Raw genomic sequence first — 19,224 nt, 5'->3', positions numbered from 1 at the left:
GTTTTACCCCTGAATGACGTCACATTTTCAATCTCTATGGTAAAACTTGTTTTGGAGATGAAGTATCAGAATTTCAGGAGCAGGACCTCCAAACATGCTCCTTCCAGTTCTCATCTTTTTTGTTCCCCAGTTCTACAAGCTGTTTGTTCTCATTCACGTGCCCCACCCTCCCTCCACTTATCAATTGTTTAATTTCTTCACTTGTATTTATAACACGGGGATCTGCCAGGCCCGGGAGCCCCTTCGAGGCCTTCCCCAAACCGCAGCTCAGTTCACATCCAAGCCTTTCAGCTTACCTACTAAAACGCTGTCAAACCTAAAGTGAGGACGTGAAGTGTTCAGATGAACAGATATGTTTTAAAGAGCTTGGAGAGCGTATGAGAAGTCTCAGCTTTGCTGTTCATCCTTTCAGCAAATATGTACATTTTCCAAAACCTTTTCCCTGAAGTCATAAAATGCTACATAAGATTACAAATATTTCTTCCCACTGTAGCCGAAAAAGTGCTTTGTTTGCTGTTTTTCAAGAGGACATCCAGAGATAAAACAGAAGTGCGTAACAACCGCTAGAGCAGCCCACTTGAAACTCTGGCCACAAAGTGAACACAGATGGACGCTGGATTGCCATCAAACTCAACCAGACCAGGTGGATTACAGTGAGGCATCAGTAAGTTTGGGGGGAAACGCGGTATCGTTTGGATGTGGTGGAAAAATGGGGGCAAATGTAGCCTCAGAGTTTGCTTGGACGGCGTCGTCGAATGATGTTGAGATGATAATGTGTTTGCTGTATGTTGAAACGCAGTGTGAACTCTGTATGGCGTAAAAACAGGTGTGGATACATTTCCATATGTCACAGTAAACATGTCTGTAAGTACTATAAAATAAAAAGGGGAGGGGCTTAATAGAGAAATCATGTGATAACTAAAGCAGTGAGAACCATCAGCTGTGGGTCCTTTCACTTAAGCCTTTGTGTAACATGTAGCAGCTGTTTTACACCTTCATGCACTTATCATCAGGAAATAAAGGTAAGACACATCCAGAGTGGAATGTTTCCACGTTTGTGTTGCCGAGCTTGACCTCGGGACATTACTCGCAGCTCTTATCTGTGGCATTTGTGCAGAACCCCTCCTCAGACATGCTTTCCCTTTATCACAACAAACAGAAACTTGTCAGTTGTTGCTTACCTCATACGTCTCTTATTTCACCATTAGACATGCTTGAAGGGCATAAATCTTTGGGTTTTTCCAGTGCTGGTATTGGCCCAGTTACCACTACATTGTTTCCTTATGGATCTCTAAGCTTAATTGTTGCAGTCTGATAGGATAAAAGCCAAGCAGTTTAATGTCAAAGACTGTGAAGTAGCTCAGAAGTTGAGAAAGCTCTTTCTTTCTTTCTTTCTTTCTCTTCTCGTTGTCTTGACAGGCTCAAAATATCTTTAGCTGTCAAAATAAATAAAGTTTTCCACTTCAAAGTCTTTTCCTGAAAGTCTCATGTTGAGGAAAAACAGGTTCTGTCGCTCAAATAAACATCTAGAGGAATTTCGAACAGACAGCAGCTGCGGCTCAGACCTTTGACGTTTCTGACTCAAAGTTCAGTTTATAGAAAAACGATAAGAAAGCTCAAACAACTGTTACATTTTCAGTAGTTTTATTGAAAAATGCCTCTTTCGTTTCAGAAATAAATAAGAAAATAAGGCTGTGTGGAATTCACAAAATGTGCAGTTAAAACATGAAAATAGCAATCCTATGTCCATAGTCTTGCAACCAAATTGAAACTGCATCGATAGGAAATGACAACTATATTCTGCCTTAGAAATCCTCAGTAAATATACAGCACAATTATGCAATTCCACCTTTGGTAAGAAAACAAAATATTTAAAAAGAAATGCTGCTTGTTACAAAGAGTCAGAATATCAGCGGGTTTACAAATTGGTCACAATGTCACAGGGGCGATGTTTTTTTAACTGAAACGGCAGTACTTACTGAAAACGACATGGGTAGATGGAAAGTGTTCAAAAACATACACGATGTACATCTCTGGACGGGATTTTACACGATTAGTGCACTGAAGCCCGATTAACACTTGCGGTTATATTACAAGCAGACACTTGGCAAGCACACAGGTTTGTAACATGTACATTTGTATTCATCTTCCTAAAGTTTGTCACATCAAAAAAAATATATATGTTCATTATAGCCAGGGGTATCAAACCCATATAAGTACTAGTTTTGCTCTGGATATCGCTTCATCCTCACTTAAGTGTTCCTGTAAGTTATTCAATAGTAGACTTTCTGACCGCTCCTTAACGTAGCTATGATGCTAGTGTTTCTGTATTGTCCTGTGGTAGCGATCGCTTTCCTCTGGGGTTTCGTGTCTCAAACTCTCCAGCTGGCTCCACAGGTATATTCACTACTTCGGGTTCAGGTGGGTACCGGTTGGCTAGAAACATATTGAGGATGGCCAATCAAAAAACGGGCTGCTTCTGCAACTTTTCACATGCACAATTTTAAATTATATTGCACTGTGGACTTTAAAAAATGCCCTGTGTCAAACTGCTTCTCTCTAAAGTAACAAAAAGAAGTTTTAAAAGCTGTGATGACATTTACAATAAAACCCAACAAGATATTGAATAAAAAAGACATAGTAACATAACCAGCTGATACTATAAAAGACAAATGGAAATAGCAGGAAAGCAACATTTAGCACCATTTTCACCAATGTACACAAAGAGCACGATGATTAAAAAGTACAAATGAAACATGCTTCAGTCTGGACTAGAGCTGTTTAGGGCACTCAGGCGTCATAAACAGGGGTTATGCTGATGTAAGTAAGCAGAGGGTTACAAGGCACGAGCTCAATACAGATGTTAACTTGATTTTTAGTGAAATGTCTCGTTTCATACAATCATTTACAAGGCAAAACATTAGTTTTATTTACACGTGTCACCTCTACATTAACGCTCCTCTATGTTAGTACTTGTTTTGGGTGGTATTTGTACATGCTCCTTCCTCTGTAGAAGTGCTCAGTCTCTGCTTTCTATCTCCCAACGGTTTGTGGTTCAAGATGCAAACAGACCAGCAGGTTGCCATCACCGTAGCTTGTAGCTGTGAGATGATGTTAGTCCGCTCCATTCGTGTTTTTTTTTTTTTTTTTTCTTTTTAAATGTTCAATAATCATGTCCGTGGCGATTTATCCTTACATGCCCCATAGCAAACGGCCAAACATCTCAGAAACGGGACTTCAAAGTGTAAGCAGCACAGTTGACTTAGAATGTTTACTATGCAAAACCTGAAAATAGTTCAAACAAGGTGTGAGTTTTCTGTGGAACAAAGTAAAAAGCATCTCATTTGACCAATAGCTAGAATGCTTTACATGCCAGTTTCAAACCTGGACATTAAATGTATGGAGGTATTTAAATATACAAGTTCCAAATTATTTGACCGCTTCTTCAAAAGTTGCTATTTTTGAAAATTTGTCACACGCAAACCAACAAAGCTCAACAGAGCAGCATGAGTAACTGAAAACGAATCCCAGGGAACAAAACTAATAGTTTTATTCCGATATCAACACTCTGCTGCATTCATACCTCCATCCATTGAATTTGTCCAATGAGCTGCCAGTCTAATAATCGTGCATACACTTGGAGTTTCCTCTGATGTAGCACCATGCAGGACCTACAGCGCATCAAGCGTACCTGTGTAACCTTGTCCGTTGTAAGGAATGCCAACACACTGAGAGGAGTCGCAGTAGCCAGGTGGTCCCGGTGGTCCCCTCACGCCTGGAGTGCCCTGACGACCTGGAGGGCCACGAGGCCCAGCGGAGCCAGAAGGCCCCGGGGATCCGGTTCGTGACTCTCCGGGTGGCCCTGCAAATGGGAGCGAGAAGGCGAGTGAAGCCAACCTGAGCAGGGAGTCTCTACAGCTAAGCACAAAACCCCACTGACATCATCCGCAACCCGTCTGTGGAAACGGTGGGGGTTCACAGGGCAGCAGAACTGTAATTTCAACTTTTCAGTGGCTCAATTAAAGAGAGGGATGCAGTCTGGGCTGTTTGGAATCACCCCGGCCCCATCTGTCTAGACAGCAAAACTCACGGTGGAATTTTCCCCCCTCTTTTTTCTCTCCTTTAAGTGAGCCCATGTGTTGTCAATGAAGCCACTAAAGAAAGCTCATTGTACAACAATCTGACCCCCCCCACTCACACCCACACACATACACAGTGCGTGTGAGTCATCAGCGTGGACTTCCTAGTTGTTTCTCACTTCATTCACAGAAACAGAGATGTCAGTGTTCGGTGTGGGGTAGACATCAATAGGAGGTTCCTGTTGTTGAGGAATCACTTCCCAAGGGAACGGAAACTTTCTCGAGCACTTTTATAAGCCGCACACCAGATCTCATTTTCACCTAAAGAAAACTACAAGCTCATTCAAACTAATGACATTTTCTCTTTTTCTTGAACTGCAACACGGTCTAAAGACGTCCTGGGTGCTGTCTGAACATCACATGTGGAAATTCTTTTTCCATTTACCGTGGATGTCTTTGTAGATGTCTAATATGCACACATCACATAAATCTTTAAGAAAGGAAAGAATTGGGAAAATGTTTGGGGCCTCTCCAAAAAATTTATGTAGCGCAGCTGCCCAAACCAAAGATCCTGAGCCACAGTTACTGTAGGTAAATTTCAGCCTCTTGCTGAAATGTGTCGTTTTAATGGGGCCAGTGGGAGTACTCTGTCCTAGAAAGGTCCACCAAGAAGGTTGGAAAAGGCTGTCACGGCGAAACTGTGTTAGAGTCAGGATCGAGTTGTAAATTTGAACAGTGGGAGAGCAGCAGACTGTCTGCAGCTGCTGGAGAACAATGTTCAACAGAAAACAAGCTTAAAGCAGCTCGTTTTCTTCTCGCTATGGCCTACTTCACTTCAAAAAGATGAATTGTGTTACCTGGTGGTCCACTTGGACCTCTTTGTCCTCTGATACCGGTTCCTGGAGCCCCTCGCTCTCCTTTATCTCCTGGCAAACCTACAGAAACATTCAAGAGGAGAACTCACTTTCAAACAAATGAAAACAAGTTCTCATATCTGGCAAAAAGGAGAAATGTTCAGGGTGTCTATGAAACACAACTGAGGTGACTCTTGATTAAAGTGTTTGCTTGGAATTGTGGATAAACCACAGAGTTGGTATCGCACCTCTTTCTCCTTGATTTCCAGGTAAACCAGGGTTTCCAGTGAAACCAGTTCGGCCAGGCTGTCCGGGCTCTCCGCGGGATCCCGTGTTGCCAGGAGGGCCCGGAGGCCCGGGTGGTCCAGGAGTGTTGCTTCGATATCCGGAAGGAATCTGGTTGAGCAGCATGTCGACTCTGCTCATCTGACCTTCAAACAAAGAGGACGCATCAAAGAGATTTAGGACAGAAATATCATTTAAGATAAATTCCCAGAGTTATATGAAACATTTGACTCACTGTTCACAAGCTGTTCACAAACTTGTCGGGCAATGGAGCGCATCATGTTCTGGGATGCAAAATCTCCCTGGAAAACAAAGATGTTGTCATGAAGCGATTGTTTCCTAAAGCGTTACAAAACAGCGATGAGAAGATGATACGCACCCTCTCTCCTTTCTCTCCTTTAAGGCCAACAGGTCCCTGTTAATGAGAGGAACAACATGAGAACAAGCGTACCACGTCCTGGACCCCTATATTTGTGCCACGTTATTCAGTACGTACTGGACTTCCTGGATCTCCTGGTTTTCCTGGTTTTCCTGTTATTCCTGGAACACCTGGATTTCCAGGATTTCCCTAAAAAAAAAGGAGAATTTTCAGAGAATAGCGGTTTTTATTTGAAATGACTGCACAGTAAATGTAATCGTAACATTTAACTTCTGCTCCCTGTTAATAGCTGCATAACAAGCTTTAGGTAGGGAGCTATACTTTAGCATCTGCAGCGGGTTAGGGGGGTGTAGGGGCACGTGGCACAAGCTGCCAAGAACAGATTGAAACACACACATGCACAGCAGCATGTGCACACACACATGCACACAAACACACTCGCCAGCCGGTGCTAATGGCTCTTGGAGCACTCAGGATGGTATAGTACGTGTGCGTTCTATACTGGCTGGCATGGCGGCTGGATTAAGTGGATTCAGACCTCCTTAAACCACAGAAAAAGGAAATGAGATGCACGCACGAGCCTGGTAACAGTGGAGGAAGCTACAGACTACAGCCTGCTTTTCATGTGCCGTGGAGCCAGAGGAGTAATTGTTGCAGATATATCAGGAAATAAAGCACACTCCACTGAATATTTATTTGGCTCCTTTCAACACAAACAATTCCACACTCACCATGGGTCCTGGTGGGCCTCTGGGTCCAGATGGTCCCTCCTTTCCTGGTGGCCCCTAAGCAGAAACAACATACAATCACACATGGATAACAACACACTGGAGACCCCTGCAATACATCAGCCTGTGTGTGTGTTTTTACATTAGGCTTATAGGCAGTGGCTCAATGGTTCTGGCTGACGTAAGTGAGAACATGGAGGCAACATCAAACATGGGGCTGTGTATAAGTGGCTGATCGCATGTAAAACATGTGCTTGAGTATTTCTAGGCTTTGAACACAGTGTGAATACAACGCATGTCCAAAGATCGATCTTACCCGCGCTCCGCTCGGTCCAACGGGGCCCAGAGGACCGCGCTGTCCAGCAGGACCCTGGGAAAAAGGCAGACACACTTCATCAAATGTGAATGATCAAGAACAGGACGTTTATAGAGCTCCCCAGTGGCCCCGCTGACCTAGAATTAACAGAAAAATCCTGCATTTTCCTCAGTGTCGAGCCAAAAACAGTACATATTTTGGTAGGAAAACCTCTCTCTTGTCTCTTGACGTAGGACATCTTGTAGAAATGTACATTGGCTGTTATAATAAGCTGTATTACGTAAGCAACGATCACAATGCTGCCAACAAGCTCTGGGACTTTCTCTCATGTCTGAATTTGCTTATTCAAGGACCAGAATGGCCAATAGTGAGGTTCTCTCCAACTGAACGGTGGGAGTTGGCTGGATGAGCGAAGCGATGATGGCTACGCAATACCAAGCCTCTCAAATCCAGAAAATTCCTAACTATTATATAAAATGGATTTGGCCTAACTTCAGATTTGCTTCTGACAGTCAAAAAAATCCGTGCAACCTCAAAGAACTCCCAAGAGTCTGCTTTTATTTGACCTTCATTTTCATCCACAAGCTCAGCAGGATGTCTTCTGCCATAAGTCAAAGATGCTCAAACTTCAGACAGAGTGTAAGTCTTTACCACGTCCCAATCATCTTCAGTTACAAGGCTGGAGAAGAACATGTTCCATTCCCCATTTCCCCTTTGGTAACATGAGCCTGCACTTCATAATAATTTAACTGCATCAGCGGCCTTCTACCGTTTGTCAATCAGTGGGCTGATCTGAGAGTGTGGGACTCCCTGAGGATGGCATGGTAAACCTCCCACTCTGAGTGTGGTTTTCATCCAGCCATATGGACTAAATCCAGGCTCCAGTAGCAACACCGCTCTCTGTGGATAGTCTCCCGTTTCCTGCTCACAAACCACAAAATAAAGAGAAGTACGTACTTGCAGACCGGGCATGCCTGGGTCTCCGGAATCTCCCTTCGGTCCTGGGCGACCCTGAAGATGGAGGATGAGAAAAGACAAGCTTGCTTTAGTCTTTGGGGTTGTTTTCTTTCGGTGAACCTGTGATTGTGATTGATTTTGTGTTTTCACAAGAATATCTGCAGGTAAAAAAAAATCCTAAGCGAGCCCCCTGGTCTTTCTTCACGTCGAGGGGAGTGTGATGTGTTTTGACATTAGTTATAAATCCAACTCACTGGCAAAATGTAAACTACATCAGCTATTCATCAACTTTCACACAAACTTCACTTATCAGCACATGTGAACGGTAATTTAAAGAAAAAACAGTGATAGTGTGGAAACGTACATCTACTCAGAGGATTTCTTTGGAGCGTGGATGAACTTACTGGTTCTCCAGGCAGAGAGAGTCCGTTAGGGCCTTGTGGACCTGGTGGTCCCATCGAACCTGGAAGTCCTTGCTCACCACGTGGACCCATCGAACCCTAAAGCATTAACCGAAACATACAACGAAATGTTACACAGCCTCTGGCAACCTAAAGCAAACCTTTAACTGCACATATAGACAATGATTGCCTCGGGAAACGAGCCTTTAGGTTACCTAACATAGGCCCCTCTAACTGTAGCTGTGGAAAAACATACAGTCGATAACTGACTTCAGATGTGTGCAATTTGCAATAGCTTGCGAAATACCATGGCATCGCGAAGCATATTTATCACATATCTAACTTTACTTTAGGAGCCTCATAAAATCAAAGCCTACAGTGATGTCAAGTTTAACTTACAGGCTTGCCAGGATCTCCTCTGTCTCCTCGAGGTCCTTTGGTGCCCGGGCTTCCCTAGAAAAGTGAGGAGCCAGAAATCCGAGTGAGTGTAACAACAGGAGCAAGTTCCAAAACCCCTAAAGCCCCAAAGCCAGCGAAATCCTTGCATTGGCTTAGTGAGGTTACCAAGCCCACATATTCCAGACCTCTCCTCAAGACGTCTGTACTGCCGTTTTTCCGACAGGCATTTATCTTTTGACACTTTTCCCCAAGCCCACTTTTTTTTTTTCACATGTGCCACTTGTCTCATCCTCAAATGCTCTTTCCAGAGATTAAAAAAACCATCCTCAGTGTGTTTGAGTACAAATGTGAAGCTGTATGGTCACTGTAACAGAGAACGGTCTGGCTTTATCATCATCATCTCTGAAATATTTCTGTCTTCTGAGAAAACTGCTTTATCAGGTGAAGACACACAGAGGAAGAGGAAGTGAAGGCAGATTAAGGGATGATGGAGGGAGTTTCTGTACCAAAGGTCCAGGAGGTCCCTGGGGGCCGATGCTGTCCTGCGTGCACGTGCAAGAGTGAGGAAGGGATGGACACTTGGCCTCATCTCTCTGAAAAGGACCAAAGTTGAGCAGAAACACACATTATTATTGCATATTTAACACCAACTGACAATCGAAGGCTTGTCTTTGAAATCTGTAGCATACAATTACACAATTAGGCAACAGTATCCCAACAAACTCTGGTCATCGTGAAGCTTCAGGACCAAACGCTGTCCACGTATGGAAATGATTGGTTGATGTGATGTGTTATATAAGACTGCAATCATTGACATGATGGATTAATATGTGATGCAAATTATACAAGAATTACTTGTAATTGCCTAAATGTGCATGCATCCGGTTTTTACCATAATGCATCAAAGTAAATGTGATTTAGTGAGTGCTTGGTGATCTAAAGGAGCGTTTGTTTTCATGTAATCGGGAGGTCATGATGGCAATAGTGCGATTAGCACAATTACACAGGATACAAGGTTCCATTGAGGCCAGCTGAGGCGCTTTCTTTTCAAACAGCACTATAGCGTTTTGCTTAATGACCACATACCGGCAAACGTATACTTTGGGCTGTAAACCCAGGATAGTGTATAGAGTCACAGTGGACCTCTGGAGATGTGTTACAGCTAACAGCAAAGATTAAAGGCTTCAGAGAGAACATGGGAAGCAAATGTGGCAGAATAGCCGAGCAGTGCGCATGTATGTCAGCGGCCTTCTGGCTTGTTTACGACACGATTCTAAATTGTTCTTACTGTTGCAGGCAGGTCGCAGCATCTGTCTCGGCTGATCCAGCTCAAACTGCAGACGATATCGAACATCTGGAGCTGGAACTACACAACAGAAGAAGCGATGCTGTTAACAAATGGCTCCTACGGTGTTAAAAGCCAGACTCATTCGGTGGGAGCAGTTAAAAGTGAATTGTGCATCTATGGACAAGAAGTTTTGGATGTTCTTTCTTTGGAAATTTAAGAGATGATCTTCCAAAAGCGTTTTTCCAAACTTTTGCAGTTTTAATGAGTCCCAGCTCGTTTTTTTGACTTACTGTAGCAGACTGCCTCCTTCCACCTCCAGACTTGACCATCTTGCCAAGCACTTCATAGCCATCCAGTGTGATGTTGTTGGCCTCTTTGATGGGCTTCTCTGCCACCTCTTGGCAGTCAATGTTGAGCTTGACTTTCTCTGGAGAGACGGTGATGTGGAGCTGCAGGAGGGACGGATGAAGAGAGGGCACCATTAACATCTTTGTCTCCTCAGCTGCCAAGTTGGTTGCAACAATTATTTGGCAAATATTTCTAAGAACATTGGCGCTTCTGAAAAGCTGGTTTGGCATTTAAATCTCTTTGGCTGCCGTTTAAATATTAATCTTTTCTTTATAAGAAAGTGAAACCATGAGACTAGAAATGTTTAGTCTTTGAGCTGCTGTTTGATGCCTCCACAGATAAATGGACCGTAAAGTGGGAATATACAACACTGGCATTTCCATGTGGTATTAAAGTGCTAGTCAGTGATTGTATAACAGCACAGAGTGACAAAGTGCCAGTTTCTGAAGTTTCCTATTCAGAGGACCCGGCTCCACATCTTGAAATAATATCTTTTGCGGTGTGCCATCAAAAGTCCTACACTTTCCATAGTTTCCCTTCAGAGTTGCACATTTTCCTCTGCCTATCAGTCAGACAAGCTTTCTTTATGTCAGGAAAAGCAAGCTACCAATTCTTTCTACAAAGCTATACCAACCACAGACTAGGCCATAGTTCTTGGCAATCAATCTTAAAATTATAGTTTACTTCCTTGGAAACAGAACAAACTATCTGGTGAGACCACAAAGAGAGAGGGCTGCCGTTTATCTCCAGGTCCTGGCGTGCATATAATTCGCCACGATGCTCCTGAGGGCTTACCAAAACATGGTTGGATGGTATACTGTACACATTACCTCACTGACCAGTAAGTAAACACAGTAAAAAAAAACAAAAAAACAAAAAACAAAAAACCACAGTGTCACTGGAAATTGAGGCTTCAGGAAAAATAATGACCAGCGCTCCCTCAGCTGATGGTTGCTGTTAAATGATTTTGTCCAAATGCAGCAAAGCGTTGACAGACGAACAACTTTCATTCATCAATTGTTAACACAGAGGGTTTCACTGTGCTCTGCTGTGTCAACACTCCACAGTCACAGCACATATGGTGAGATTTCAAGCTGACACCGTCGCCGCTCCAATGCACATGACATCCGAGATTTATATCATATCACATTTTGTTGCTCTAGGCTCCGTCCTCAGTCTTCCTCCATTTTTTTCCCCCAATCCTGAACCTCAAAAGACTCAAAGCCCTGTTAATAAGCAGGCGTAAGTCTTCTCTATGAAAAAAAAAAACTGAATTATCTTTAACTTTGTCGACTTTTTTGTCAGAAATGAAGATTATAAACAATTTGGCATTGGGCAAAGAGCGGTACACTGGCACCGCCTTCATGAATAAAGACAACGCAAACTAAAATGTACTTTTCACTATTACAACAACTTACATGATCAAACTTTAAGCAGTGAACACGCGATTGGTCATCATGACATATGGAAAAAATCTTTGGTTACCAGCAAGGTTCCCATCAGTCAAATGTGGTGGGGGGGCGGGAATTCCCCAGTGGGGCTAGTGAGTGGTTAGCATCTGCTATAGCCATCTCAGAGAGTGATCCCACATGTTTAAGTAGCAGTTGACCACGACCTCCCCAGCTTGGGTTACTCTTTATTAACTAGCCTGAAGGACACAGAAAATACTCTAGAAGCGAGTCAAAAACCTGATTACAAGACACAAAGTGCTTTCTGTCTAACATTCATGCACATCCAGACTCCACTGAAAGCATCGGGACTGGCTTGCAGACAGAGATTGATTCAGTTCCAGTTAGCAGATGATATCCTCTACCAGCTGATCCAATGAAAGCTGAGGTGTAAGGTTAGAAAGTAAGTCTTCACTAAATCTGTATTCACTCCGTATTTCAGATCTCACTGCGTTTCGCTTTTCTGCACACACACAAAAAACCCAACTATCATTTGTGACAGTCTCATCAGTGGTCACTCTGGCTGAGCCTGCGCACACTCATGCTGAGGTCAGTCTGTAATAGCCACAAAGTGTTGGAAAACCACTGACAACATGTAAACACACTGCACCGCAGCAGTCAGCAGCGGCATTTACTCAGCAGACCAGCAAATAAGCAGCTAGGTAGACCGCTGCAGACTCGCCAGCTCATGCAACAGCAACTATTGCACCACAAACCGACTACTCAGTGCTCACCCAGTCCGAGAGAACGCACATGCACGCGCAATCGCACGCACCGAAGACTCGACCGACTGTGATGCAATTAAAATCCAATCCTGACCCAACATTTTCCAGGGTCGCATTCATTCATGAAGTCACCCTGCAATTAGCTGTGTAGATGCTAAACGGTCAAACTAAAAAGTAATTTGCTGCAGGCTCTGATCTCTGGGCCAGTACATCACGCTGAGCTCTTTCATGTCAGGAAGTGGGGTGGCAAACTTTGATGTTCAGATAAGATGTCTGTATGTCGAAAAGGGTCGTTTACTTCGATGACCTTAGAATAAACGTACAAGTGTACTAAATACGGAGGACGCTGTCTAGAAATAGCAAATGCAATTGGTTGTGACTTGGAGTACACCGAAACCAGCCGCTTTCCCCCCGGTGATCAATTTAGCATCGTAAATCTTTCCAGGTTTGTAAAATATACCGTCTTACTGTGCTGAAACAGAACAGGGGATGTTTTGAAGTCACTGATGCTTTGCACTGGCCACAAAGACAGTCCATGTCTCTATTTACCGCTTTCTGTAGCCCAGAGAAAAAGCATACGATACAAATGGTGTTTATCACAGTAGTAAGCCCGGCATATGTTCCTAATATAGCGGCTAAACCGACGAAGGGAAAGAAACAGCCTGAAACACAATATCGCCGCTGTTGTTGATATTCTGTGTAAGAGGAGAGGTTTTGGCCGATTGTTTGAAGAGTTGATGTTCACGAATCTTTAAATACGTGCCACTTTAGGAGTTCTGGCTTAATTTCTCACAGGAAATCTGGAGCAGATGATGGTCATCAAGACAGTTGCAAACATCTGGATCCTGGAGCCTTAAATCCACCGCTCACTGTCCTTGCAGCGTTCAGCCAATAATGTGTTTCCTTGCTTTCACAATGAGAAAAGTACACATTCCAGCCCAAATCTCCACCGATCGCACAAGCAAATTTCAGCCGATTCATCACGGGGGCTACTGATTTTTATATCTTCAGCGTTAACTTAAACTCGTCCTGAAATTTCAGCTTTTAGTTTGAAAACCGAGAACATTTAGCAGACGGGGAGGTCGGGTGAAAGACGCTTTTTCATGCACCTGCAGGAATGTCTTTTGGGGAATTAAATGAAGATGTTTCGTGTTGTTTGTGGAAAAAATGCAAGCAAGTCAACTGAACCCACATAAAAATTGATACAGCGAGGAGCAGATTGGTTTGGAATTCATCTAACAACTACCAGGAAAGCTTAGAGTCTTGATGTGGTCAGACCGCCATGATTCACTCTAACAGTCTGCAGCAGAATTTCCCTCCAGCCAAAGTTTTTAAAACTTATTTATAGCCTCCACAGCCCATTTGTCATATTCACTGGCCGTGGCTTAAATTAAAGAAATATATATATATATTTGTGTGTAAAAAGGGGCCAGGTCGCCACTTTGAGATTGATAGCAGGAACCTTTTGATACGGCTACATGACCCTGAATGTTTTGTCACATCTTCGCATTAAAAGGTAATTCAGCCAAAAGAAAGGAGGCATAGAAGCCACAGAGTGTGAAAGGATGTAAAAACAGACGTGAAAAGACTGAAAACACAAAAGCCTTCAGAAAGGAGAAGCAGCGCTCAACTCACAAACAAAAGACTCCCAGTCTTTCGCATTAAAGCCAAAATGTCACTTTGCTCCTCTCTTTAAGAATCACGCCCGATGTTTACCTTGTGGAAGCTGCCGTGGAAAACCCGCCTCACTTGCTGCTCGTTAAATGTGGCTCTCTGGATCTCTCCTCGGGTGTCCTTGTTGTAGAACGTGACTGTTTTGCTGGAAGCTGAAAAGAGAAGAGCCTTTGATGAATCCCTGACAGTGTGTTACAGCGCAGTGGCACGCAAAGCACAGACTATAGAGAACACATGCTCGCAGAGAGAGCAGGATAAAGGGAAGGATAAAGGGAAGGCTCGGAGGGATTAGGACAATTCCTGTGGTTATGTGCATGCACATGGTTTGAACAAGGTGCTGTTTTAAGAGTTAAAGAGTTAAAGCTCCCAGCGAAACAACAAAAAAGTCCAATTGTATTTCAAGCAGTATGTCCTGAAGCTTTGCAACTAGCACCTTTAGTGATTTATACAAAAAAACAAAGTACGATTTTAAAGAGTGTACAGCTCAGGGTAAGAATATTCAGCAGGGAGACTTACGGTTGACCGTGACCCCGACTTCAGGGTTGTTGTTTTTGTCGGCAATCTGCCAGATATCAAAAGCTTCAGAGGGCGTGTCGGGCAAGAGGCGGAAGAGCAGGATGATGGTGTAAGAAGGGGGAAGACCATCCGGATGGATCTCCCTGTAATTGTGAAAAATCACACCCTGTGATCAGATGCTGTGCGCTCGTTACTGTAGCAGATTAATAATGATATGCATAACAAATGGTCTACTGTGTGACACAGCCGGCACATGTTTTTCCCATGGCCTTGATTAAATTGTGCACATGTTGAAAGGATTTTCTGTCTTCTTTCAGGTTGAAAGTGTTTCCACTTGTGTGCATAAGACAAATGCTGCACTCACGCACACTAAAGTCGCATCATTATAAACATATTAAGACGACTTTTGGACACTACAGCTGTTGTGCAAGTGTTTAACAACGCCTAAATGGTGCCCAATAAAGAGACAAAGCACTTGACTCAGCGGTGATTTGTTTTCTCCTTGTAAGAAAAAGGTGGGAGGGTGGGGGTCCTGGGGATTAAAACGCTACACCCAAAATGTTCCTGCTAACCCCTCATTCTATGAGCTGCAGCAATAAAGAGGCCTGAGCATCGGGGAGACCTCTGTGACTGCAGAGGCTGCTGAACTTTATTACGAATAATGAAGCGTGCAGGCGATAAGGCCAGTAACCTGCGATTATGCACACCCTCAGCTCTTACTTGGTGGGCTGGTTCAGGAAGGAATCTTTGTGCAGCCTGTAGGCGATGTAGCTGTTAAAGGAGCCCGGCTCCATGGACACACCGTTCATGGCAGCGAAGGTCTTGTCTGTGATATTGAACGCCTCGAGCATCCTGAAGCCTGGAGGGGAAGAACAACGAGAGAAACCTCCTAGTGTACCACATAACAGCATTTAGCAATGTCAACAAACTCTGCAGGGATTATCTGCTGTGTACACTGCATGGTGATGTTGTGTGCTTACCAGGCGTGGTGAATCCATTGATGTAGATCAGAGGGCAAGCTGAGACACAACGAAAAGATACAAGGAGTTGGAAAAACAGATTACGGCAGAAAGAATGTGATTTATATCCCTTTATATATTTCCCCAGGCAAAGGAGCGCGCGACAAAGGGAGAGCTTCCCCTTAACTCCGCCGTTCACTAATCAACCCGTCTAATAAAGTTTTTGTCTGCGCCTGCGAGTGAAACTAAACTTTAGTTGTTGTTTTCTGATACATGAAACTTACTGGAAGTGGCTGTTTCACAAATGAAGGTGATCAGGTTGTCCTGGATTTTGGCAAAAGCGTCGTAGTCGTCTACCACAAACACGTGTCTCTCGCTGGGCTTGCTGCCGATGCTTCTCAGCTCGGTCATATCCACGTCGGCCACTCCGACCACAAACACGCTGTAGCCTGTCGGCACAAAACACAAACACACAAAAACAAACAAAGACCATTGTTAAGTCTGCAACAAAAACCCGCTGCGGGGATTAATACAAGAGTTTATTAAACAGGCCAGAAAGTCTGGTTCAGATGAACTAAATCGACGTTCAGGAGCAAATGCTTCCCCTGTTTTACTTCTTCTATAGCACAAATGCAAACACATGAGCCAGCGATTCATATTTCCACACATACCAGAATGCTGCAGCTTCTCTGCACTCTTCTTGACCTCATCCTGGGAGCGTCCGTCCGTGACGACCACCAGCACCTTCGGGACGTTCCTCCTCATGCCGTTGTCTGAGGTGAACACCTTCTCATAGACGTGCTTCAAAGCAATGCCTGGACGAAGAAGAAAACGGGAGAAGAAGACCATCGAACCTCAAACGTTCACTACAGTCAGAACTTTAAGTTTGCAGCTTTTTTTCCCCAGAGCTTCACCTGTCTTGGTGTTGCCTCCTCTGTAGCGGACGCCCTGCAGAGCTGAGATCACGATGCCTTTGTCGTGGTAGGTGTTCAGTTTGAACTCGGTCCTGGCGTCATCGCTGTACTGCACAAATGAAACCTGTTCACCGAGAACAAAAATAAGAGGATGGTGACGACGGTGAACACAGATATTAGGAAATATGTGCATGATTTATTTTTTTTAAGAAGCCACCGAAACATCAGCTGACCTGCATGCCTTTAGGGCTGATGACATCGAAGGCTGCAGTCATGCTTGTAACAAACTGGAGGACTTTATTGAAGCTGTCGTCTCCAATACTCCAGGAACCATCGATCAGGAAGACCAGGTCGGCCTTGGCACCTTTGCACACTGCGATGCAGGTAAAGCAACGTTAGAGGCTGATCGCGCCTGGACAAAGTAAATACATTGATTAAAGCTATCCTTACCATCTAACGCAGGTGGGACTGTTGCTGGAGGAGGAGGAGTGGGAGCCTTTGTTGGCACTGGGGTGGGTTTAACCACTGCAACGCAAGAAAGAATCGCATGTATGAATTCATCATAGCTGGTAAAATGACATCTTTGTAACATCAAAGAAACAGGAAGTTCCAGCAGCAGCCGTTTCCTTACACGTCCTCTCTTTGATACTGACTCCAGGTCCCTCGAGATTGGGCGTTTGCGTGTACACGGTGGCATTGTAAAGAGTGTCGGGGGTTAAGCCGTCAAAGCAGTAACTGTTCTCTGAGCCTCTGACGGTGATCTCCTGAGCCCCGCTCCTGGAGGCTAAAGGAGAGGAAAGAGGAGAGCGACTTAGCAACTGATTCTAAAACGTTACTGTGACGTGTAACCGGGTGAACTGAACTTACTATCAAAAGGATTGACTTTGAGTCTGTAAGAGGTGGCCGCTCTGTGAGGGGCCCATCGGAGGCAGAAGGAGTCGTAGCCAACGTTGTAGGTGTTCAAGTCCGTCACATTCAGATACACTAAAGACAAGCAAACGCAGCTCATTACAAATCCATCCGATCCAGACATCAACCATCAGGTAGCAGCGTACTTACAGGTGGTGCCTTGACCGACCAAAGGTGCACTGTCACCCGTGTTGTACTGTGCCAACACCTTCAGGTCATAGGTGGTTCCAGGTTTCAGGTTATGGAGCTGGTGGGAGGTTACGTCTCCAACAGACACCTCCATGGACTCATCCGAGCCTGAAAAGCAACATTAATATGACTTACATGTAAGCAATGAGGCTTTTTGTCTAGTAACAACTCATACAACTAGAAAAACAACAACAACGATATATAGTTTTTGATCCAATGCTAAAGCATGTCCGTACCCTCAGGTTGGTAGATAATCTTGTATCCGTTAACCCTGGAGGGGGCGGGGTCCCAGGACACCCTGAAGCGGGTGTACCACTCATCAGAAACACGCAGATTCCTGGGGCCGAGCATTCCCACTGCAGGAAGCAAAGACAGAGCGGCGCAGTCAACACAGGATAAGGTTCACTGTAATGGGATGCACAGGATCTGAGTTTTGGTGATCCATCAGCAGCTGGGTAATTTCTGCATCTGACTTCACTGCTCATAATAACATTGAGTGAAATATTCTAATGTGCGATTAGCGGGATGATAAATTCCAGCACATGAAAGAAAGTTAAAAAAAAAATCATAATAAGAATAATAATCTGCCTGAAGGAGCGGAGCGGCATTACGATACGCAATAGTGTTTCTTTTGTTTGAGAAGCAAAGTTAGGCAAGACTCTGGCCAGCACTACGAGGATACGATCTCCTTCACTGGAGTGCAGGCAGCTTTTCTGCCAAAGGCATTTTGTGCTTTTGGCATTCTTTAAAAGTCAACAATATCACTTATTCCACGTTTGGTATAATGTTCAGTTCCTCAGGAACCTCATTAGTGAATCAATCCGTTCGGATTTTCTGCTCGCCGCTGATCAATAACACTCGCTTATTGAATAAAAACTCTCACAGGGTCGCACAGATGGAACAGCTTGTACCTGTGCGTCCGTCACCATCCACCTCTCCTCCTGCTCCATCAGCATAGATGGCGGTCACTTTGATGTTATACGGCGTGTCCGGGTCCAGGTTCTGCAGGATCACGTTGTTTCGGTTTCCTGGCACTGTAGTCTACAAGCAGAAGAATTGGATGCATAAACAAGTGCCTTTGTTATTTATGGCCACAAAAACATCGCTGTCGAATTATAAATATGCTCACATATCCCTCAATCGGGTCTCCTGTGATCTGGGCGTAGGTGATGCGGTACTCCATGACAGGACCATCTGCATGGTCCCAGCTGACAGAGAGGGTAGTGGTGGTGGGGTCGTATACGCGCAGGTTCCTCGGGGCACTTCGGGGCACTGAGCACAGAAACGGGAAGAAGAATATGGTTTTGCATTTTTGTTGAAAACACCTGCGCGTCTCAGAGCTGCTAACAAAACACACTGGCCCGGGTTCTTACATGTCTTTCCTGCATCCATGATAGCAGGTCCTTCGCCATCGCTGTACAGAGCAACAACTCCCACATTGTAATCAGTGTTTGGAAGCAGCTGCTGCAACAAGGCTGTGGTGGTTGACCCTGGTACCAGAATCTGTGCAGAGACACAAAATAAGTGAGCTTTTATGCACACATGCACCAAAGGGCCAAATCCAACATTCACGCAGCCACAGACTCTGCCCCTCTCGTCTGGCAGCTGCTTGTTTTCTACACCTGCCTTTTACTGAATGGCTCCTTGTTGTCAGCAGCAGTGAAAGGAAGAGCCAAACAGTCCTTTGATGTTTAGAGGTGTGATAGTGGTTTAAAAAAGGACCGAAAGGGGGCTAGGTGGGTGACAGCCAGCACTGATGGAGGTGACAGCTGATCGTGTGTCCTTAGCCTCAGAGCGGTTATCTGGACAGGCTAAGGTCAGCGCTCTGGCCTGGTGGAGATTCAAACATGTTTGTG

General features: G+C 44.4%; 1 protein-coding gene across 3 annotated transcripts in view; it reads right to left on the bottom strand.

The window, feature by feature from the left end:
- Positions 1-1,696: 1,696 nt before the first annotated feature.
- col12a1a (collagen, type XII, alpha 1a) overlaps positions 1,697-19,224 on the bottom strand; it is a 46,740-nt gene continuing 29,212 nt past the window's right edge. For 2 of the 3 annotated variants that reach the window (XM_005738996.1, XM_005738997.1), the window contains 31 exons: positions 18,742-18,871; positions 18,498-18,640; positions 18,280-18,409; positions 17,605-17,724; positions 17,330-17,476; positions 17,138-17,254; positions 16,902-17,054; positions 16,721-16,795; positions 16,504-16,643; positions 16,271-16,394; positions 16,028-16,171; positions 15,641-15,805; positions 15,378-15,416; positions 15,118-15,256; positions 14,398-14,540; positions 13,924-14,033; positions 9,977-10,135; positions 9,687-9,764; positions 8,905-8,991; positions 8,399-8,452; positions 8,003-8,098; positions 7,599-7,652; positions 6,642-6,695; positions 6,329-6,382; positions 5,715-5,786; positions 5,598-5,633; positions 5,454-5,520; positions 5,182-5,364; positions 4,937-5,014; positions 3,692-3,862; positions 1,697-2,436 (listed from right to left, as the gene is read on the bottom strand). In XM_005738996.1, the coding sequence (XP_005739053.1) occupies positions 2,309-2,436; positions 3,692-3,862; positions 4,937-5,014; positions 5,182-5,364; positions 5,454-5,520; positions 5,598-5,633; positions 5,715-5,786; positions 6,329-6,382; positions 6,642-6,695; positions 7,599-7,652; positions 8,003-8,098; positions 8,399-8,452; positions 8,905-8,991; positions 9,687-9,764; positions 9,977-10,135; positions 13,924-14,033; positions 14,398-14,540; positions 15,118-15,256; positions 15,378-15,416; positions 15,641-15,805; positions 16,028-16,171; positions 16,271-16,394; positions 16,504-16,643; positions 16,721-16,795; positions 16,902-17,054; positions 17,138-17,254; positions 17,330-17,476; positions 17,605-17,724; positions 18,280-18,409; positions 18,498-18,640; positions 18,742-18,871 (3,390 nt within the window). In that variant the 3' untranslated portion in view covers positions 1,697-2,308. Of the gene's footprint in view, positions 3,286-3,691; positions 3,863-4,936; positions 5,015-5,181; positions 5,365-5,453; positions 5,521-5,597; positions 5,634-5,714; positions 5,787-6,328; positions 6,383-6,641; positions 6,696-7,598; positions 7,653-8,002; positions 8,099-8,398; positions 8,453-8,904; positions 8,992-9,686; positions 9,765-9,976; positions 10,136-13,923; positions 14,034-14,397; positions 14,541-15,117; positions 15,257-15,377; positions 15,417-15,640; positions 15,806-16,027; positions 16,172-16,270; positions 16,395-16,503; positions 16,644-16,720; positions 16,796-16,901; positions 17,055-17,137; positions 17,255-17,329; positions 17,477-17,604; positions 17,725-18,279; positions 18,410-18,497; positions 18,641-18,741; positions 18,872-19,224 lie in introns of all 3 variants that reach the window. The other variant, XM_005738998.2, reaches the window with a different exon arrangement.

Source organism: Pundamilia nyererei, unplaced genomic scaffold, assembly GCF_000239375.1.
Source record: "Pundamilia nyererei isolate P.nyererei 1_Seehausen unplaced genomic scaffold, PunNye1.0 scaffold00088, whole genome shotgun sequence".
Taxonomy (NCBI): Eukaryota; Metazoa; Chordata; class Actinopteri; order Cichliformes; family Cichlidae; genus Pundamilia; species Pundamilia nyererei.
This window is presented reverse-complemented; position numbering and strand designations above follow the sequence as displayed.